Consider the following 23,854-nt stretch of genomic DNA (forward strand, 5'->3'; position numbering starts at 1 on the left):
ACCGTGTGAATGCAGAAGGTGTGAAACCAGAACCAGAAAGGGTGTCTGCAGTTACTGAATACACTCAACCCAACACAGTTAAGGAATTAAGGCGTTTCCTAGCTCTGGTGAACGGCTACAAGCGTTTTCTTCCTGGTGCCGCTGAAATACAAAAAGTTCTACAAGAAATGATCAACGGGAATCGCAAAAATGATACACGAAAGTTGAAATGGGACTCAGCAACAAAAGCGGCGTTCGAGAAATGTAAACAAAGCCTGGCAAAAGCGACATTATTGCATTACCCGGATAGTTCAAAACCATTGGCATTAATGGTCGACGCTTCAGATATAGCTGCGGGGGCGGTACTACAGCAGTACTCCAATGGCATTTGGCAACCTCTAGGCTTCTTCTCGCAAAAATTTTCCGCTTCTCAAAAGAAATATTCAGTTTTTGGTCGAGAGCTGACGGCGATGAAACTCGCCGTGAAATATTTCCGCCATCTGATTGAAGGTAAGAATTTCACTATTTTCACCGACCACCGACCTCTCACTTATGCTCTTGACTCAAACTCCACACACTTGCCCCATGAAGAACGTTACTTGCAGTATATCTCAAGCTTTACAAGGTCTATTAAACACATAAGTGGAAAGGACAATTTTGTGGCAGATGCCCTATCTAGAGTGAACTTAATAGCTCTACCATCCGTTTTGAACTTCGAAGATGTCGCTGTAGACCAAACGACAGACTCGGAATTGCAAAAACTGCTAACGAGCAAAACATCCTCACTTCGATTAGAAGCCAAGAGCATCGGCCAGTCATCTAAGCAAATATATTGCGATATTTCAGGACCCGGACAACCACGACCATTTATTCCGAAACTTCATCGTTCGAGTATCATGCATGCTATACACGATTTGTCTCATCCTGGAATTCGTACAACTCGGAAGCTCGTATCCTCCAAGTTCGTGTGGCCATCGATGAACAAGGATGTTTCCCAATTCGTTAGATCGTGCGACCGATGCCAGCGCTCCAAAATCAACCGTCACACTCAAGCAGCCTACGGGAATTTCGATGTTCCTCGTGGAAGGTTTAGTCATGTTCATATCGACCTGGTTGGACCTCTACCACCTTCTAATGGACATCGATATCTCCTCACTATGGTAGACAGGTTTAGTCGTTGGCCTGAAGCAGTACCGCTACCGGACATGTTAGCCGAAACCGTAGCAAAAGCCTTTTGCAATACATGGGTGTCACGTTTCGGCGTTCCTGAAACAATAAGTACTGATCAAGGTCGGCAATTCGAGTCGCAATTGTTCCACGAATTGACTTCATGGCTCGGAACGACACGTAGCCGCACCACTGCTTATCATCCACAAGCAAATGGACTAGTGGAGCGATTCCATCGCACTCTGAAGTCAGCAATCATGTGTGTTGATCCACTGCATTGGAGTGATAAGCTACCTATGATTTTGCTCGGACTACGCACCGCTATTCGAGATGATTCGAACTGTTCCGTAGCTGAAATGGTTTATGGACAACCTCTCCGTATTCCTGGCGATTTTCTTGAGCACAGTACAACTGAAGTTGACCGTTCGGATTTAATTAAATCGATTCGCGATGTGGTACAAAATCTAAAACCGATTGAGAGAGTCAACCACTCAAAGCAACGTGTATTTGTACCAAATGATCTTCAAAGCTGTAAAGGAGTTTTTGTCAGAATCGACACAGTTAAGAAACCATTACAACACCCCTATGAAGGACCCTTCGAGGTAATTGAACGGGGAGATAAGAACATGGTTATATTGATGAAAGGGAAGAAGCAACGGGTATCTATCGACAGGCTCAAGCCAGCATACTCGTGTAATCAACAACTAGATTCCTGCTCAGACACAAAGACGAAAGTTACGCCATCAGGCCATCGCGTTAGATTCTTGGCATAACTGGTGGAGGGTAGTGTGGTGGCAACACTGCCACCGTTGATGTATGAAATCAGTTAGAGTGACGCAATAAACGTGTCGTGTTGTTATTCTGTACTCGTCGCAGTCTTTATTATCTTTACCGTCCGAAGTAATCCGGAACCACCGAAATCCCCATACATCGAATAGAAAAATTAAGCTTCCTAAGATTATTCAACAAAACTAGCGATATTCGGTACGTTTTTGGCTAACGTATTAATATAATCGAAAGTCTGCATCATCAGTTTATCGTCGACGCGGTACAGAAACTCGAAGCCCCGATTCAGGACGCAAACGTGGGGAACGTGACAGTCGACCAAAAATTTAGCAAACAGCAGGGCGTTCTCGTGCGAGGGACTTACAATGACGACCACTTTCCGACGTAGAAATGCCTCCAGTTTCGGTACATTGAGAGTGTCCAGGCGGGGTTCCTTCAGGGACACCGAGCTGAACGGAATGTTGATGCTGTTCTCGATCGATACCCGCTTGTGATCGAGATTGGTTCGCAGATCGAGAACGGCCACGCTGGCCGGTCTGTCGCGCATAAGCCGGATCAGATCGTACTTGCTGATGCGGGGGTATAGTTCCGTTTGGACCTCCCGGTGGTCTTCGTCGGTGTACTTGAGATCCTAAAAGGATAATGAAAATGTTAGTAATCGAACATTGCTTATAAATAGACGCTTAAACTTACAAAGTCGCTAGGAGGATCTTCTTGCAGGGCATACTTCCGGTAGGTGATGCTCTTCGGGGTGAATTGGTACATCTTTTCGGAGTCGTTGACGCACGTTTCCATCACAATGTCCGGCAGATCGCTGAACAGTAGAATGCATTCGTTGAAGCCCGACTTGAGCAGGGTGCTCTTTAGCTGCTTTCAGGATGGCTATACCGATGAACAGCGGGTAGGAGTGATCACCGAGGATCAGTTTGTCCCATAGGTGGAATATCTTGTGGAGGGGGAATACATCTGGAAGAGAGATTGGGAGTAAAACAACTTGTGATTAGACATGGCATAGGTTTGATGAAATTGATTGTTAAATAAATGAAAGTTCAGAAAATCTACTCTCAATGATTTCCGGTTAATATAAAATAGACGAGTCTTTCAATAAGGAAATAAATATATTTATGATCAAATTTCCTTGCTAATTGTTAACGCTTCAGAATGAATTGTAATTTTCATGTAACTCAAAACAGTTTGGGAATAAAAATCTCTAAGAGTTTTGAATTGCCACACTCTTAATCAAACAAATTACTCACGGCTAAACATGGTCAGGAACCATGGGATCGCGTACAGCTCCGGAATGAAGTTGATCCCATGCAGGTGCTTGGCCAGGACCGGTTCGTGGAAGAAGATCAACTGGAAAAACTTCACCAGATACTCCTTGATGATTGACGAATTGTCCTTCAGGAAGAACAGATGCAAATACTTCGGAATGAACTTGTACAGGCTGAGAAAGGCCCGCTCTTCGTTGTTGAAGTTCAAGTACAGGAACGGCGCAGTCAGGGAATCCAGCCCCTGCCAGTACACGTACTGCGGATGGGCCGTTACCCAAGCTTTCAGCAGCCGTTTCAGCTTGTTGTGGCCTTCCTGCGATGAGAGAAGTTCGTTGTACTGATGGCACCGTGGAATGTCCACCTCGATTTGCCGATCTGTGTGAGTGGGGCTGCACTTGTCCAACCGTTCGTAGAGGCCATTCTCGACCACGCCCAGCAAACAGGCCCAAACGTGACCCCGAAACGGAGGGGGAATGTCCTTGCTTGCGAAGCTTTTCAACAGATCGTGAGTATACGGGTAACCATGGAGCAGTGTTTTGAGAAGCATGATCCGATGGAACTGGTAAACGGTGTCACGTTCCCGAATCACGAGGGGGAGATCCGTTTTGAAGATTGGAGATTCTAGGTAGGAGTTGGTGGAGTAGATCAGTGGCAGGTAGTCCTCTTCGGGTATTTTTGAGAATCGCTCCAGCAGAATGTTGAAGTTGAGGAAAATTATACGACTGTCGTGGAGGAAACTTTGGCTTTTTGGTGGGGATATTGATTTTCCATTTAGAAGGACCAAGCTAGAAAGAAAGAAAAGTTATTAGGATGCTGAAGAAATAACGCATAAAAGACATGGAAGACTTTGTTACACTATTTTACTCATATAGTTTGATGCAATAGATCAATTGTCGAAATTATAACGTTTTTATGCACCTCTAAATTATCAAAAAATAAACTAGGCTACCGGTGGACGATCCGTATTGAAATTAGTATGCATTAAGTCTTGCAATCTCAAATGATATGTTCAAATAAAAGAAGTCGGAAATGCGGTCCCGTCCCGGAGAATCAATCCAAATCTGATGTTGATTCCTATACTGTAACATATACAATCCTGTAAAGATTCTGAAGAGAATCTTGGATGGATTCGGCAGAGAATTTTGAATGGTTCACAAGAAAATCCTGGATGAATTCTAAAAATAATTCAGGGTGTATTTTGAAGATAATCCTGGATGGATTCTGAAGAGAATCCTGAATAAATTCTAAAGAGAATCTTGGATGGATTCTCAAAAGAATCCTGGAAAGATTCTGTAGAGAATCTAGGATAGATTCTGAAGAGAGTTCTGGATGGATTCTAAAAAGAATCCTGAAGAGATTCTGGAGAAAATCCTGGATGGATTTTAAATAGAATGATGGATTTTAAATAGAATGAATGAATTCTCATGAGAATCCTGAATGGATTCTGAAGAGAATTCTGGATGGATTCAAAACAAAATCGTGGATAGATTCTGAAGAGTAACCTGGATAAATTCTGAAGAGAATCCAGGATGGATTATCCTGAAGGAAATCCTGAAGAAAATCCTGGATGGATTCTATAGAGAATCCAGGATGAATTCTTAAAAGGATCCTGGAGAGGTTCTAAAGAAAATCCTGGATGGATTCTGAAGAGAATCCTGGATGGATTCTGATTAAAATCCTGAATGGATTCGCAAGAGAATCATGGATGGATTCTGATGAGTATCTTGGATGGATTCTGACGAAAGTCCTAAGTGGATTCTGAAGACAATCCCGGATAGATTCTGAAGAGTAACCTGGATAAATTCTGAAGAGAATTTTGGATGAATTCTCAAAAGAATCCTGGATAGATTCTGAAGTGAATCCTGAGTGGATTCTAAAAAGAGTCCTTGAGAGATTCTGAAGAAAATCCTGGATGGATTCACAAGACAATCCTAGAATGATTTTGAAGCAAATCCTAATTGGATTCTGAAGGGAATCCTGGATAAATTCTGAAGATAATCCTGGATGGATTCTCAGAAGAATCCGTGATAGATTGAGAAGAGAATTCAGGATGAATTCTAAACAGAATCCTGGATGGGAAATCTTGATAGATTCTGAAGACAATCCAGTAGGCGATTCCAACGCACAATTTCTTCGAAGAGAAGAAATTTTCTTCCATAACTCACAAGCAAGAAAATTTTCTTTTCTTTGAAGGAAATGCGCGCCGGAATTCGACCAGAGGATAGATTCTGAAGAGAATCTTGGATAAATTCTGAGAAAATTCTGAAGTTATCCTGGATGGATTCTCAAAAAATCCTGGATGGATTCTGAAGAGAATCCGGAATGTATTCTGTAGATAATCTTGGATGGATTCTGGAGAGAATCCTGGATAAAATCTACAGAGGGAATTCTGGATAGATTTTGAAGAGAATCCTGGAAGGATACTGAAAAGAATCCTGGATGAATTCTGGATTCTGATCAGAATCTTGTATGAATTCTAAAGAGAATTCTTTCATTTTCATTTTCATTTTGCAGCGTTTGGTGGGGCAATGAGAGCGCAAGTCAGTTCAAAGCCGGGGCAGGGATAGGTAATGGCCGTAATAGTCTATGCGGACCACTTGAACACCATCGGAAATGATAGGAAGGGTTGGGGTAGGGTATAGGATATTGGAGAAGACTTGACACAGTAATGCGATTAATGCTGCAAAATGTAAATGTGCTGAGAGCAATTTAATTTAAGTTTTGAAGTTTGGTTTGATTTATTAAAATTTCAAACAATTGTACAAGAAAGAATGAGCTGATCGCTTTATATAAATTTAATAAACAACAAAGTAATAACAATATGAGAGTGATGCTAAGAACTGCTTATGGCACGATGCGACGCTTTAGGAGCTTTTGATAATGATTGAACATTACTATAAAGAACGCAATTCAATCGATGGTGACAACTGTACAAAGTTTATCTGTTTTTATCATGTACAGATATCAAATTACAATTCAGTTCACTGATTGGCGGTGCTGATTTATATAAAAATATTTGATATTATTAAAATGAAATGTGTAACTTACTCATGATGGTCATACTTCCCTGACCAGAATTATTCTGTTTTGAGCATCTTTTTCGAAGCTATTCTATCCAGTTATCCATTGACTGCTTACAATTCTGAAATTATTCTTATTGTGCATGCTCATGCATTATATTAGTAATGATCATAATCATGCAACAGATAAGAAGGTGAGAAAGAGAGAATTAGGAACAGTGATTAGTAATGAATAATTATGTAGTTTTGTGAGAATAATAAACAATTAAACAGCACTAATGAATAGCTTAAAAAATGACATTACAGCATAGCTGAGCCTTTCGGATCATAAGACCGATGTATAAAAATAATTTGTTTCGAAATTGTCCGCGTGGTCTTCTAGTGCCCCTATTAGATCAGAATTAGTCATAGACATACATACCGAATGCTCGCCATGACCCTATGACCAACATTTGTATATGTATAGCCTTAGCTGATGCGGCTTTTCTAATAGGTAGTTTTTTCACTCATTGATTGTCTTCAAAACCTTGTCAAGTATAGAAAATTGATATTGTTTCATTTATTACTACATTGAAACTACCTTGTACTTATTGAGTATTAGGTATTATTTTATGTTTAGCACTATTGATATTATCAAGGCCAGAATTCTCAGTGAGTGAAGAATTTTATAGTACTAGAACACCATAGAAGATCGCTAAACATTACCTAATCATGGAACGGCTTTTTGCTCTATTATTTTAAGTAGATGCTATTGATCTCCCTTTGCTCCTATCCGCAACCCGGTGCACGCCCCTTTGGTTTTCGAAAACCTCGTAGAAGATTACAAACCGTCAATGTCATTCCCAATTATTACCCCACATTGCACATTCAAGGGTCTGACTGTGCTCCTAACCCACCCTCAGTTTGTAATCTTCTCGCCAGTTTGAAATTATATTTTCCCGAAGTGAAAGTAATTTTGATGAGTGATAGCCGTACTATGCAGTAGTTTAACCAGAATCTTTAGGTCAGAAGACAAGATCTAAATTTTGTAATAAAAAGGTTGCCATTGCTTTGAAATTCACCCAACATCTAATCAAAGCTACTAACAACAGCGATCAATTATCAAAACTCATCGCTCCCTGGAAAATATAATCCCAAGCCCAGGGAATTCTAAAGAGAATTCTGTATGAATTTGGAAGGAAATTGCGAAAAGATTCTTATATGAAGCCTGGAAGGATTTGGTTGATATTACTGGAGGGATTCTGATAGGATTACTGGAAGAGCTGTTATTGAAATCCAGAAAGGATGCTGATGAGAATTCAATATTTTTCTGAGACTCATTGAAAGATTCTGATGATATAATTCTCTTAGGATTATGATTAATAGAATTAAAATTTCTGATTGATAGAATAGAATACTCTCAGAATTAAATAAATTCTCATCAGAATACTCTCAGGATTCACATCAGAATCTTCTCAAGATTCTCTTCAGAATCCTCTCAGGATTCTTTTAGGACTTTTTTTAGATTCTCATCAAAATCCTTCTAGGATACTGATCAGAATCCTTCTAGGATTCTTAATACTCATCATCCTTCTGGGATTCTTATCAGAATCGTTCTAAAATTCTCATAAGAATTCTTTTAGAATTCTGAAGAAAAACCTAAAGAAATCTTTAATGCAACTTTGTAAGGAAATCCCAAAGTAATCTCTGACTAATTCCTGATGAACTCCTCCAAGGATCTCTCAAAGAATTTCTGGACTCTTGATGTTATATTGGAGGATTTTTATTTATTGAATACTTTATAAATCGAATCCTGCGATAATATCCTGAAAAATTTTCCAAATGAAATTCTTGAAAAACATTAGACATTCCTGAAGTAGTTTGTAAATGTATGTTCGGAGGAATAACTGGAATAATTGCTGTAATGTTTGCTGGTCTGAAACGTTAAATGAAGAAGGGTCAGTGTTCCCTTAGTGGACAGTCCCCTATAGTCGCACTAGTGGCTTTTTACGGCCGTTTTGCTATGAATCTTTTCAACATATTTTTTGACATGAAGGTAAGGAGCTATTTATCTAAGTACCATTGATACACAGCTTGATTTTGTTCAAAAAATGATCGATATAATTAGTTTTGCTTAAAATTTGAGCTCCCTTGCGCCTATAGTTAACCTATTGTTCCTATAGTAGCACTACTGAGAGAAACTATTTTTTATTATACGAAATAATTGAATTAAGTACTTTTTTACATCAAACGAAAGCTTTTGATCCACACTTTGTAGGAAAAATATAAAAGCTTTGTAAAAATACGGTTTTGATTAGTATTTTGCCAACGCCGTGATGCTAATGCTACTATAGGAACAGAAATTAGAAATAGTGCTACTATAGGCACATGTATTCCTATAGTGGCACAAGCGATAATAAATGCAAACATATGAGTTTTCGCAGTTTTCATATTTTTTCCCTCAAAACCAAGATAAAAAGCTTCCAGATGATGTAAAAATAATGACGCTAGCGTTATTTTTCGATTTTATACGAATATTTATTCTTAGCTATGCGGCTATTGGTACATCGACCCTACTGAAGAGTCACCCTTTAAATTACTAGAGAAAAGTTTGAAAAAAAAGCAACTACAAAAGTAATCCTTGGTTTAAAAGCTGGAGAAATATCTAGCCCGAAAAATTTCTGAAAGCAATTTATGAAGAACGCATGGTTGAGTATATTCGAGGAATTCCTGCAAGAGCTCTTATATGTTTCCTGGAATAATTCCTAGATGAAATGCTGAAGCAGATCCTGGATAGAACTGCAGGAAATGGAATTTTGGAAAGAACTGTATATGAATATTACGCAATTATTAACTGAAAAATCTGCGTATAAACTTATGGAAGAATTCTTGTAAGGTTTCAATAATCCTTTGTTGGTTTTCTTGGATAGAATCCTGTAGAAATCTTTGAAATATATTCTTGAGTAATAATTAAGGTATTGGTGGAAGTCAAGGATAAAATCTCAAGGGGAAAACCCAAGGTTGGGAAAACTTCTAGAGTAATCCCTGGGGAAATTTCTGGAGATAGTAGCGTTGGAATGCTCAATAATTGACTAGACCAAATTCTAGAGAAATTTCTCTAAGAATCCTTTTTTTTTTTTTTTTTTTTTGGCGGTAGCGATAGGGGTAGTACTGGCACTCTTAATCTGCCCTAAGCTCCTTCCCAGCATTTGCTTTTATGAGCCTCTATTGCGTTCATCATACAGACGTTCCTAAGCAATGTTGCTCAAATGGTCACTGTGTACGCTAGCAGCAATCAGCCCTTGCCGTAGTTTTGCAGTCTAGTAGTTCAAAATACTATCAAACTATGATAAGGCTTGAAATGCTACTAGAGTGGTTAAAGTGAAGAACGAAATAGTTTTATTAAAAGGTCCTCATTCCCCATTTCATTTCATCACTCACTATCGTCACTTTTATTTTCGACACTATCACGTATATCACCGATTATCACTCATCAACATTCGTAATACACTTCAGATATACTTTCTATTATATCACTTTTCACATCACACCATTTTCATATAAATCTGTTAGCATTACCATCTGTTAGCATTACTAAGTAATTTAAAAATATTCAATTTAAATGTATCATTATTTTTGTTGCTGTAGAGTCATTACAATTCAAACTACGATTTAGCACTATGATCAAGAAAGTTACATTAAAAAAAAATCAATTCGATCCATTCTTCTGCACTCGCTGTCATTATGTATTAATATTTTTATCATGCACGTTTGAAGAACTAGGCAATTAAGTTTATATTCAGAAAAATGATTGCACAATGTATTATGGCAATTATTAAATTAGTAGAGTTCACATCATTATTATTATATTTTTAACAAAACTATCAGAATCACTTCACCTTAATTTTCAAATTTTCATCACTATAGATTTAATTATAAAATCACTATTAGCACCTTCACAATCACTAAATTTAATAACGACGAGTGTAACGCACAGTTCCACCAAACACCCATTCTTATGTTGCATTATAAAACGATTGATCACACGTTGGCTTCGAAACTTAACCACCATTGCTGATTAGTACAAAGGATGCTACAGCTCGTGTAAACGAATTGAAACATCAAACAACCAGCACTGGTTTATAAGTAACTAATGAGCCCTGGCGGTCCCTCCGTTCGAAGAGGACCTGATAATATGCCGAAACATATTAACAGATCCTCCGCCTGAATGCAGCCGTTTCATGATAAATCATGAACCGTTGAAGGTGTGCCAAAGTATTGGGAAGGTGATATGTTTCACAGACGGGTATTATTATGGTGCACCTTCTACTTTGGCACCGTCAAACCCTGTGATCGTGGCCAGGGAATAATTGACTAGACCAAAATTCTAGAGAAATTTCTCTAAGAATCCTTTTTACTCTTTAACGCTCATGGTATCTGTAGATCACCATCACTTTTCGACGAACCTAACATAAGCTACTTCAGTTCGATATTGATATTGGTATGAGATTATAAGTTTTTTAGTACACTCAAACATCCTACTGTATAATTATTGATAAACAATCAAATAACCAATGACTTACAACTTTTAAATTAAGAAAATTCCCAACATTTTTTTTTTTTGACGAATTTCTGTGAGAATAGGTGAAGGAATATCTAAACGAAGTCTACACCCTTGAGAAGTCTTTGAACTCTCAGGAGAAATCATTAGAAACGTTCATGGAGATGCTCAACAACAAACATAGAAGGATTCTCATCAGAATCCTACAAAGATTTCCATCGGAATCATAAAAAAAATTCTCATAAGTACCCTCTGGGACACTCATCAGAAGCTTTCTGGCGCCCTAGAATTATTCTCATCAGTATTCTACAAGAATTCTCATTAGAACCTAGAAAGATTCTCATCAGAATCCTCTCAGGATTCCCATTAAAACCCTCTCAGGATTCTAATCAGAATTCTCTCATGATTCTCATCAGAATCCTCTCATGATTCTTATTAGAAACCTCTCCACGGTGCCCCGACAGACTGTTATAATGAAAAAAAAAATTGTTTATCAAAACTTTCAATTAGAACCTTACTAAAATTACGCAATAGCACTGAAAAAACATACAAAACGCTCAAAAAGTTGACCAAACTCTTCTCTACTAGTATACAATTGTTACCGTTGTTATAATTAGAAATATTTACTACTGACTTAACTTACCGGAGTGGCTAAACTATTTTTTTTTGATAGTTAACCGGTTGAAGTTTGATTGTTTTGTTGTTTTCAATGTAAAATGAATGAAAGGTAAAACAATTAAATTTATGATTAACAATGTTGTTATTTCGAAAAAAAAAAGGATATTAGGTAGTACAAATTTGGCACAATAATAGTAGAAGATAAGTCATATGATTACTGTTATAAGCGATTAGAGAAAGTATCAAACGTTTCAAATCTGGAATGATTTGGTTGCTCTGATAGGCTCACGTCAATATCAGAATGAACTTACGCGGATGTCTCCCACGAGGCCGCATACCTCTACCTGATTGCTGCAACTGCATTGCGGCATTCGCACTAAATATCCAGCTCACTGAAATTTGCCGTATTTTTTTATTCGCTTAATAGTTTTCGCTCTTTTTTCTTAAATAAATGCGTTATAGAGCCAAGAATCAGCGTTTTATACGGGGCAAATTGGCAATGATGTTTAATTTGGGCATGCTTGCATTCTTCGCCGCACTCTTTGCATTATTATTTAAAACTGATTTACTTTTCGAAACACTTTTTCAGTATTGTACAATAAAGGATCAGGAGGTGTTTTGGCGAAGTTTTTAAACAAAAGAATGGATCTATGAAGTCAGATAAGCTCTTATCAAGCAACAGTAATGTCGCATGCAAAGGGTGTAGCAAGTTGCGGGTCCCTTAGCCGGACACGAGTGCTCGACACTGAAGAAGTCTGTAAGTCGCAGACGAAATAGGCCTATCTGTCAAGATAAGCAACATATTAGAGTTTAAAGGTATTTGCTCGCCTTACTAGTGATTTTAGTATTTTATTTTTTGCAAAAAGTGAAGCATTAAAGTTCAATTAGTAGAGAAAATATTGCCCGCACAATCCAAAACCAGCTCAAACAAGAACTAGCTGTGGAGGACAAATTAATACCGAAACTCCAAAAACAAGTAGCCGACTTGACTAAAAAGCTTGCTGCCCTCACACCAACTCCTCGAGCATCACTGCTGCCAAGTTCTCAACCTAGCCCATTCATGGACAACCAAGACCATTTCATCTAACCAAGTCTCTATTGGCAGTCAGGGATCGATCGGGACAGGAACAGTAATGAAACACATCTATCTTATGGAACAGTTGGAATGAGAATGAGTTTATTGTAACATAATTGAACATTAATACATGGTCAAACTTCAATGACTGCTTAGATTCTCCAGGGAGCTGCGTTGCAACTCCAATACTCCTCCTCAACGCTGCTTCTCGAGTCCGCATTGCTGTCGTAGTTTTTCAACTCGAATTCTTGAGAAGAGTTTTGTCAAAAGATCGGCTAGCATCAGTTCGGTCGGACAATAATTGTACTTGATCGCTCCAGTCTGCTTCAAATATTGGCAAAATGGAAGCGGGTTGCGATATGCTTCGTTCTGTTACTGAATTTCTCCGAATCCAGCATCTTGAGACAACTTTGATTGTCTTCGTTCATCGTAACGTTGGGCAAATTTTCTCCTAAATCCGTAAGCAACCGTTTCAGCCACAGGGCTTCTTGCAAGGCCTCCGAGAGCGCGACGAATTCTGCTTCAGCTGTCGATAGGGAAACACATGTCTGCTTGCGGACAGGTCCAAGAGATTGTTCCTCCGTTGAATTTGAAGATGAATCCTCTATTTGATTTTCGATCTTCACGGTTTTCTGCCCAGTCCGCATCCGCAAATCCGACTAGTCCTGAGTGGTCATCATGTTTGCACAGCCTTAACTTCAATTCGACGGTTCCCTTCAGGTACCGAACAATTCGTTTTAACTCCGTCCAATCTTGCTGGTGGGACAGGATACTTTCCGGCTCATGATGGAGATCGCTGCAGCTATATTAGGCCGGGTGTTGACTGCGATGTACAGTAGTTGGCCTACTAGCTTTTGATACTGCTTGTTGTCCGGGGAGAAATGTTGTCGTTATAAGTTTGTTTACCATATCCAGTGTCCACGGAATGTTAGACGGTTTGGCCAGTCCGGCTGATGCAACCACATCTCTGCTCCGTTGACTGAGGTAGAAATCTTCTGCTTCATCACGTTCTACTTCGATGCCCAGATACCACTGAACATCACCGAGGCTACTAATTTCGAAGTACACAGCCAATTCAGATTACCGACCCCAGTAAAATTTTACTGGGTTTTGGAACTACGGTTTTTTCGGTAATTTTTACGATTACCGAAAAATTCCAGTAATCCAAAAATATGTTTTGATTGATGGAAATAACTGACTTAGTCAGTAAAATTGTTGAGCGTTTTTACTGGCTTTTCCAGTTTCCCATGCTTCATGCTTTGCTTCTCCGGATACTGTTTGTTTCGGAAATCAATACAAATTAAAACCCAATCGACATGAACATGAACATCGACATGCATTTTTCGTACGAATAAACATCTATGGTATGCTTATATCTCAGTGGAAAGTAATCGAAAAATGTGTGGACAAAATCATTATTTGGTTCGTTTGCATAACAAGAGGCAAACTCAAATGATCCAGATGAATTTACCTCCTGTATGTAAACCAACCGAATTTTCCAAACCGTAAGCAGTTAAAAATCGTGCTGAGCCTTTTTGGCTGCTTAAATTGTTGATTTTGTCACTAAATTTCGACTACTTACCACCGAGAAAGCGCAAAATAAGTGCATGGAAAAGTTTGGTTGCAATAGCCGTGTCTTCCGGCGCCGGTCGATTCTACAGCAGCAGATTCTCATTTGACACTTTCCCGCATGCGCATCAGTTTGTTTTTGATTTGATTTTGACGACAAGTCAGTAAAAAAATATCAACTACTGGAATAGTCGGTTAATTGTTTTTACTTGACTTTTCGGCCTGTTCGGTAAGTGTTGCAAAATTGGGTCTGACAGCTACCGTAGTTAAGTAAAAGTAAAAATTATTACTGAACCTCAGAAGCTTTCAGTCAAAAAGCTGAAAGTTCGGTATTTTTTATGATTTACAATTCGTACCCAGTATAAAAAATTACCGAACAAGCAAATCGTGATTGAGTGTGTACTGTGGTTTGATAATCCACTCTTCCTCGCTTGCGACAATCAGGTCATCCACATAGACTAAGATATAGCACCACTTTCCTTTCACCTGTCTGCTGTATAAACAGGGATCCGATTCACAACGCTTGATCCAGCTTTCTCGAGTACTTCATTGAAGTCGGTGGTTCCAAAGCTCGCGCAGCCTGTTTCATGCCGTATATGCTTTCTTTCAATCGGCAAACCTTGTTCTCCATATGCAAGGAACCGCATAACCGGGAGGCTGCCGCATAAAAATCTCCTCTCAAGGTTTTCCATTCAGAAAAAGCCGTCTTCACATCGCTACGTTTTGACAACCATTCGTCGCTTCGCCGCTACTGACATCAGTGTCCGGAATGTTGCTTGACGGACCACCGGCGCGAATACTTCGTCGTGATCGGTTCCATATCGTTGGCTAAAACCTTGAGCTACCAATCTTGCCTTGAAACGATTGACTTCACCGTCCTTGCCTTGCTTCAGCTTGTAGACCCATTTACAGCCAATGGCACACCGTCCGGCAGGCAGATCCACCAGGTCCCATGTTTCGTTGGAGTTCATCGAATTGAGTTTCTCTTGCATCGCCTCTTTCCATTTGCAGGATGTTGCTTTTCTTGAAAGATTTCGGCTTCTCCTGAAAACAGCGGACCAGCCATACACACGTACCTTTCCGGTGGTATGCCTTGATTCATCCTTGCAGATCTTCGGACAACAACTTCATCTTCATTGGGTAGCTCTTCAATATTTTCCGGATCGTTCCACACGTCATCATCGTCGGACTCTTCAATGTCAGGATTGCCAGATTCATCACGTTCCTCATTGCTCACCAGGGAATTATTGATTGGAGGAACCATAACAAGATTTTCCACTTCATTTTCATCCACAGGCTGACTGCTCTCCAGGAACTTGACATCGCGACTAATAGTGACTTTTCCACTTTTTGGATCCAGCAAACGATACGCTTTTTGAAGCTTCGCTATAACCAACAAACTTGAGCTTGATTGCTTTGCTGTCCAGCTTACCCCGTTTCTCACTAGGAATTTGACAAAACACATCCATTCCAAATCGTTGAATGTGCCCCAGATTAGGTTTCTTCCAAACCATCGTTCGTACGGTGTTCCAGGGATTGATCGTGAAGGTAATCGGTTTTGCAGGTAGTTTGCTGTCACCACCACCTTCACCCCAGAATCGATGATCCATGTTGGCGTCTATCAGCGTACAGCGGGCCATTTCAACCAAATACCTGTTTTTTGCGCTCGCAACGATATTCTGTTGCGGACTGTACGGCGTCGTGAATTGGCCAGCAATCCCGTTTTGCTTCAGATATGCTCTCATATGCTTGCCGGTGTACTCACCTCCATTGTCGGATCGAAGGATTTTCGGTATCTTGTTGAACTGAGTTCTGGCCATCTCTACGTATTCTTGCAGCTTCTCAAATGCTTCCGATTCTTCCCGTAGTATGTAAACGACTGTATATTTGCTGTAGTCGTCACAAATGTCAAGAAATATCGTCTTCCGCCAATAGTCTTCGTTCGCATCGGTCCACAAATGTCCGGTTGTGAACAAGCTCCATCACCTCCGACGTCGTCGATTCGGAAGCTTTCGGGAACGGTTTCATCTGCATCTCACCTTGAATACATGCCTTCGCAAATTTCCTTGCAACTGCACTCTTTGACGTTAAACTCCTTGAACAAGGTTCTTCATCTTCATGACAGCATCACAATTTCTATGGTCAAACGCCGATTGCCAAGCGTGGACGCACTCACCAGCCGACGTCACCAAAGATGCAGATTCCCGGTAATTGCTTGATCATGAACACAAACCTTTTTCGACCTCGCCTACAGCACCAATCGTCCCGCTTCTGGAAATTTTGGCGCCTTCTTCATTCAAACGTCACGACAAAGCCTTTCGTTGCCAACCGCTTGACCGAAAGGAGGTTGGATTCATCTTCAGGAACATTTCTGATTCCAGGGGTTATCACTCGGCGGTTGCCTTCACCATCGAGCACTGCTAACTTACCAGTACCGCGACCTTTCATTGAGCCTTCATGCCATTAGCGACCAAAACAGCTTCCAGAACTGGCTCGTTCAGGTGGTCAAAGAATTCGCGACGATTACAGATGTGGCACGTTGCTCCGGAATCCAGGATTCATTGGGCCTCACGCCTCAACGCATTTCCGTACAGAACGCCCAATTTTCGTCCTCGTCATCTTGGCTGCACCACACTATTGACTTTCGGTTGCCTGGTTGCTTTCCGGAAATTTCTTCTTGTCTGCCTTCCATGCCTTGAATTTTCTCACAATTTTACCTTCAAGTGGCCCGACTTCTTGCAAAAGAAACACCTATCGAAATTCGTCTTGGGTCCAACTTGCAACGCAGCTTCAGATCCATCGTCCGAATTGATGCGACGCTGCCGCTTTTGCCATTCATCGATCAGCTTCCCCTTCACTAGGTTCAACGTAAGATCTTCCTCTGGCCTTGCCTCCAGCGCGGTCACAAGAGTTTCGTATTCTTCTGGCAGGCTGCTAAACAGGATGGATACCAGCCACTGATCATCGAGAACTTTTTCGGGTTGCAGACCATTCCAGCTTCTCGAACAGCTCCGTCAGAGCCGAGATGTGGGCTTCCATGTCCCCGTTCTTCTCCAGACGCATTCGACAAATTCTTCGCATAAGGGATACCTTGGTGCTGAGTGTCCTCTTGACATGGAACTTCTCGAGTGTTTCCCAAGCTTCGCGAGCGGATTTGGCCTTCCTAATGTGAATCAGTTAATTGTCGTCCACGGCCAGTCCAATGGTCGCCAACGCTTGTTCATCCTTCGACGTCCAGGCAGCAGTTACCGAATCGGGTTTTGGATCCTTTACGGTAGCCCATGTTCCTTCCTTCATCAAGAGTAACTTCATGCGAAAAATTCCAGTTGTCGTAATTGGTCCCGTTCAACTTCGCCAATGACTTTTCCATCTTCGTGTTCTGCTCTTCTGTTGAAAGAAATCTTCAAACTTCACCGATCTCGATTCAGGTGCGGCCCATAACCTATTGGCAGTCAGGGATCGATCGGGACAGGAACAGTAATGAAACACATCTATCGTATGGAACAGTTGGAATGAGAATGAGTTTATTGTAACATAATTGAACATTAATTCATGTTAATTCCAACCCCCACAAGACAACACATCAATCAAGGAAAGATAAGAAATTTGTCTCACCACCAGCTAAAAGGAAAGACAACCGCGACATTGGGACCGATGTGGGCACCCGCACTCGGAGCCGAAGTGGCAAACGTATATTTGAGATCTCTCCAACAAGTTCCAGTGTCAATCATGGGAAGCGTGTACCGAATCTTCCAGGTACGGCTAGCAGTACAACCACAGTTGATACATAATGGCTCGTAAAACCCTCAAAACTCCTCACCCGAATCTCAATATAATAGAACGACGACTATCCACCGACGCAAGATTAGACCCCTGCAAATATACCTCTGGGCCCGATCCTGGACAACAATCCTGTACCACGCTAGACTACCAAGATGATAAGCTTTTTGTTGCTGAGGAAAGCAGAGTGTTCTCAGCAACCCCTACACCTCCGAAAGAGAAGCAGAAAAGTGAGACGATTCAGGTATCCAACCCTCAATCCGCGGACCTCCAAGCTCCAATGTCCATCAATTGGAAACTTCTAGCGCTACTATGCGCTGTCGTATCTGATTCTGTTGCCTACGACCACTACAACAACTTGAAACCTGTGCCATCGTCAAGTTATACAAACCCCGATTCGCCAAGTGCGAAGCTCACCACGTCGACCCTGACCAGGGATGTTCCGGATATTTCCGATGAGCCCCTGGCGGCAGTCGACCTGATCAATTTTCTCTCAAAGGCAAGTATTTCTGCAACACATTCCCTAACTGTGAACCGGTATACTCCCTCGAATTTGTCCATCTATATAGGACTCAAATCAACTACCACGCCAGGAGTAACAACATCAACACAAAGGAACAAACCAAGTACTTCCCATAACTGCATATTTGTAACATTCGACAAAAGTAGGCATTGAGTAAATGGAATACCAAGTGTGCATTTTACGGCAGTATGGGAGGAAACTAAAATTTCTTAAACTGCCGTGAATCGCAAGTCAGTCCCATCTGTAAAAAGTAGGCATTGAGAAAATAGGCTGTGAAGTTTTCAAACTCGTTTTCCATACTGATATTTAAAAAATTCCAGAAGATTGTAACATGTTCCAATCTTAATTAAACTTTCACAACTTGCTTTTCACTTCGATATCTTTCCGAGAAAAAATATAAAGATGATCAAAACAGATTACATTTTTGTGTTTTACGGTGTGAAAGTCTGTAGTGGGACTGATATGTGGTTACTTTTCATTATGGGACAATCTGGCTTTCTGTTTTTTCCAAATTTTTCCGAACAAGTCATATTATTTCTTTAGTGCTGCTGAAAGAGCATTGGAAGAGATGTTGAAAACTGAACTCAACTCAGTTTTGACGAAAATGCAGATGGGACTGACTTGCGATTCACGGCAGTATAATTATCAGGAACTCAAAAGTTCTTATTTGAGGCTGATATTTTGTACAACTCGTATCGCATACTAGGTGAATGGTCAGAAAATAATTCTGATAGAAATTTCATTGCTATCACATTACGAGGCACATTAATAATCTCAATGTGACTGTTATGCGATTATAATTACCAATGTGATAAAACAACTTGGTATTTTTCTCAAATTTTCTATAACAAACTCACAGATTTCAGTAAGCTGATCGAAAGTATTTATCATTTGATGACTCTCCATGGTATTAAACTTAATTTGTCAAAAATGTCGAGTGTGACTGTTATGCAGTTATGGGCAGAGTACCTCCAGCCCAGTTCGCTGGCGTCCTCGACGAGGGGAGGGAGAACGTGTAGTAACCTTCCCCCTCCCAAACTTAGGAGTGGATATCTGGGGGGACTTGAATGAGGCCTTTCACGAGCGCTTTGCATTCTCGTCACTCTCTTGGAATCCAGTCGAGTTGAGCACCACCACATTCGGCCCTTCTAGCAACAGAACCATTAGTATCCCAGGCCATCGCATTCCAACTCAAGATCCTCCACCCCCTCATCGGCTTCGGGCGACACTGAATGATTCCCTCCGTCTTCATTCACTATGCAGTGGAACATATACGGTCTTCGGTCATAAAATAATGTTCTTCAAGAAACACAAATTTAAAATAAAAAAATGTTCGAGATCCCTCGGTGGATTTTTTGGGGAACACGTCGAATGAAAGCTTAAAACCTATATTTTCGAATGGTGAAAGATGTAGCGATGCTCATTTCTTTTGTGATAATATTGTTCTAAACATTGTTTACTAATGGCAATAACAGTCTTCTGTACTATGTAAACCACTAGCCAGCATCTGGAAGTGGGTACAGCTTTTCAATTCTCTTTCACTTGTAAATTCTGCATATGTTATGTGTCAGGAGTCTCATCAGAACTCTCTCAGGATTCTCATCACAATCCTCTCAGCCTCAGGATTCGCTTCAGAGTTCTTTCAGAATTTTCTCAGGATTCTCGTCAGAATCCTCTCAAATTCTCTTCACAGTCCTCTCAAGATTCTCATCGCATTTATCTTGGGATTTTCATCACAATCTATTCAGTTTTTGCAACAGATTCATTTCAGGATCCTCATCACAATTAAAAGAATTCTCATCAGGATCCTCAGAGGATTCTCATCAAAACTTCCACAGGATACTCATCAGAATTTTCTCAGGATTCTAATCAGAACCTTCTCAAGATCCTCAACATAATATTCACCAAATTTTCAACAGAATTCTTTCGAAATTCTCATCAGAATCCTCTCAGGAATTTTGTTATCAAAATCTTCTCAGGATTCTCTCCAGAATTCACACAGAAGTCTCTGCATAATCCACTCAGGAATTTCATCAGAATCCTCTTGAGATTCTAATCTAAATCATCTCGGAATTCTCATCAAAACCCTGCTCGGATTCTCATCAGGATCCTCTCATGTTTGTTATCAGAATCCTCTCAGTTTTCTCATAATAAACCACTCAATGATGTCATCAGAATCATCTCAGGATCCTTATCATAATCAATGGAATTCGCTTCAGGATTCTCATTAAAATTCTGTCATGATTTTCATCAGAATCCTCCTTGAATTCTCATAAGAATCTTTCTAGGATTTTGATCAGGAATAAAATGATTGGTTCAAAAGATATGAGCAAAAGAGTGCAACAAAGTTGTTTAAGGATTAAGAAAATAGAAATCTTTACTTGGGCAGTGACAGAATCGGCGCCTCACTTTTGATCAATCCTTCCTTCTTGAGCTCCTGCTGCACGTCGCCTCCCGCCAATTGCCACAGATAGTAAATCTCCGCCAAAACTTCCACAGTGCTTCTCCAGCAGGGTTATTCCTTCCGGATCCGGTGCCGTGAAGCTTTCCCCTCTCAGGAAGTCGAACGCTTCATGTCCCAGCAGTTCCACCGGTTTGGGACGCTTTGTGAGGGAAACGGTGAGGCATAGATCTATGATTTGCTTTAAAGGGACATCCAACTCTTCGTACTGGTCCATCTTGTTGTGCTCTCGGGCTATCTTCTCAAAGACATTGCCAGGTTTGATCAAACTCAGGACTTTTCTCGTCACCTGGGACACTTTTAGATTGTCCCAAAGCTTGCAGCCCAAGGCTAACTCGGCCAGGATCATTCCCACCGACCAAACGTCGTTTTTGACATTCTCTCTTGAACCGAGTAAAACTTCTGGACCGTGGTATTTCACGTTTCCAATGGGGAAGGAAACGTACTTCCCACTGTAGGTCATGTAGTACAATCCATAGTTATACAGCTTCACGCAGAAGTCCCTGCTTATGAGAACGTTAACCGGTTCCAAGTTCCTGGCCATCAATCCTTTTTCGTTTAGATGACTCACCGCCCTTAGCATCTGGTATCCAATCCGCAGCAGCGTCTGCTGCTTATTGTTCTCCCCGATAAAAGTCTCCGTCAGCGGACTTCCAGCAAACTCCTGCACGATAATGTCCTTTCGTGTTTCCCCCGGATCACATCCAGATACTCGCACAGATTTTCATGCTTCAGAGCATCTCCTCTCAGAAGCTGTGACCGACCATAAATCCCAATGGAGTTCGGCGTCAGCGGTAATCCATTGCTCCCGCAGCACTCGTCACTTGGGTGCGACTTGGCGAAGAACGTCGAAACCGAGATCCGGTAGTTCAGTTTTGGCCGGTGCCATTCCTGATGCCGACAAAGAATTGCCCCGGCAGAAAACACTGCTGCTACGGTTTTGCTCGCGCTGCTGTTCGATCGGGGACGTCGTAATGCGCATCACCCACACTGAAGAACCCTCCGAAGGCTAGAGACAACGATACGGAACTTTTATGGATATTTGCGGCCGGAATAACGGAACAATCCGAACGAAAAACGCCCCTTTTACGGGATCCGCGGGAATGTTTACAATCACTCACTGCTGATAAGAAAAATTTTGACAGCTGGCGAGCTTGTTTTGACAGTCAGCTGTTTTCGGGAAAACTACTGCGGGTTCGGTCGAAGAGGTCAACCCAGAAAAGATGCTGGATCAAGCGTGTGATAGAATAGAGCGTAAGTAAAATTAGTAGTTCCAGTTGTTAATTACACCTATCGTTTGTCTGGTGAGTTGCACGCTACTGTCAATGATGATGTCCACGCTACACGATAAGTGTTCATCTGCACAACCAGACAGCTCACCAATCCACCGCGAGGTGGATCGTGCTGAGTTGTTGAGTTGAAGGTAGAGCGAAAGAAGGAAGGCACAAAGTCTGTTTGACAGCTCTGCAGAAAGCGCGTGCGCACGGACAGAGCGCGTGCGCACGGAAAGAGCGCCAGTTTCGGCTCGATTTGCAATGATCGGTTATTATTATTATTTTTTCGCTATTGATATCTATGGTTTGGTTGATCGATGTTTGTTTTAAAAGCACTCCCACTTATTTTGAAACATATTGCCGTGTACATAGTAGACAACACAACTAAATTTAATTAAAATAATTTGAAATTAATAATTAGTACATATACAAAAGGGGAAGAACGTTTAGGCTGGTTGTGCATTACGATAAAATCTCTTAACATGAAGCAATGCTTGTTGTTGGTTCTTGTGGAAGGATCAACATGTTCGGCTTAACGAATCTTATTTTAAATATCGAATAACACCACATGCAATTGAACAAAAGGATGTGATTACATAGACTTTTGATATTTTCAATTCTGAACCACCGCAAAAAAAAAAATATTGGGAATCAAAATTCTCCTGAGAGGGATGATGTGGGGGAGGCTCATTCTAATTATATTGTCGTTCAATTATGGGGATAAATTAAAATTGTTATTGTTCTATACATACTTATTTATTATATGGTATGGTCGGTGTTCAGACAGACTATGGTCGGTGTTCAGACAGACTGAACCAAGTGTTTTTTTTTCAATCGAGTAAGAAAAATGTACCCAAACAAGTGAAACACAAAATATTATAGATATTTACTGTAATAATGGAACTTATCTATTTGATAATACATTTGCATCAAAAATAACATGGAAGATTTAAAATTGATGGAGTTCTTTAGTATCCTTAGAGCTCCAAAATTCATCTAGTCTGGTCTGTCTAAACATCGACCATATGATTCTCAAAACTCATGAGAATGGTATTTTACTCTTTGAACTGTTATTTTAATTTGGATGTGTTTAAAAGATTCATAAATTTAATTTATTAATTGATGTTACGAAGCTATGTCTGTAGTTAAACTTAATGCTACACAAGAAATATATTTGAATCAAAGTAATTTTTATATATAAATCATAATGAAAAAAAAATGTTCCAGAAAGTACTCTAGAATTCTTTGGGGAGCGTCTCCCGGGATTCTTCCTTAAATCATTCATGAATCCTTTAAATCCTCTCTGGGATGTTCTGCTGAAAATCTTGAGATTATTTCTGAATTTTCTTCCAGATATTGCTTTGGGATTCATCCAAAAAAAAACGTTACAATTCCGGTATTACTTCTGAGATTCTTTCGGTATCCCATTGCGATTATTCTGGACATCTTTTTGGATTTTTTTGCAGAACTCTGTATGTGATTTTGCGTGTATCTCGTTAAGGATTACTTTTGAAATCCAGGAAATTAAATTCTTTGAAATTCTTGAAAATTGTTTTCGAAATACTATGGAAGATTTTACCATAAATCCTGATGCAATCCATTTGGATATTTAAAGAGGATTTATCAAAAATGTACGAACTCTACTAGAAATTCTTTCGAGAATTCCTCCGAAAATAACTCTAGATTTTTTATCCGGAAATACTTCTGGTATTCTTATGAGAATGCCTCTGGTATTCTTTGAGATTTTTACGCCAATATCTTTGAAATACTCCTGGGACTCTTACAAAA

General features: G+C 40.3%; 1 protein-coding gene across 1 annotated transcript; it reads right to left on the reverse strand.

Moving 5' to 3' along the window:
- Positions 1–2,006: 2,006 nt before the first annotated feature.
- LOC110680670 (TBC domain-containing protein kinase-like protein) lies at positions 2,007–21,469 on the reverse strand. Its single transcript, XM_021856460.1, has 4 exons — positions 20,713–21,469; positions 3,189–3,991; positions 2,626–2,898; positions 2,007–2,563 (listed from the first exon to the last, which is right to left on the reverse strand). The coding sequence occupies exons 2-3, from the start codon at positions 3,751–3,753 to the stop codon at positions 2,633–2,635; spliced, it is 831 nt and encodes a 276-aa protein (XP_021712152.1). The 5' UTR covers positions 3,754–3,991; positions 20,713–21,469; the 3' UTR covers positions 2,007–2,563; positions 2,626–2,632.
- Between the last annotated feature and the right edge of the window lie 2,385 nt (positions 21,470–23,854).

This window comes from Aedes aegypti, unplaced genomic scaffold (assembly GCF_002204515.2).
Source record: "Aedes aegypti strain LVP_AGWG unplaced genomic scaffold, AaegL5.0 Primary Assembly AGWG_AaegL5_hic_scaff_1743_PBJ_arrow, whole genome shotgun sequence".
Lineage (NCBI taxonomy): Eukaryota > Metazoa > Arthropoda > Insecta > Diptera > Culicidae > Aedes > Aedes aegypti.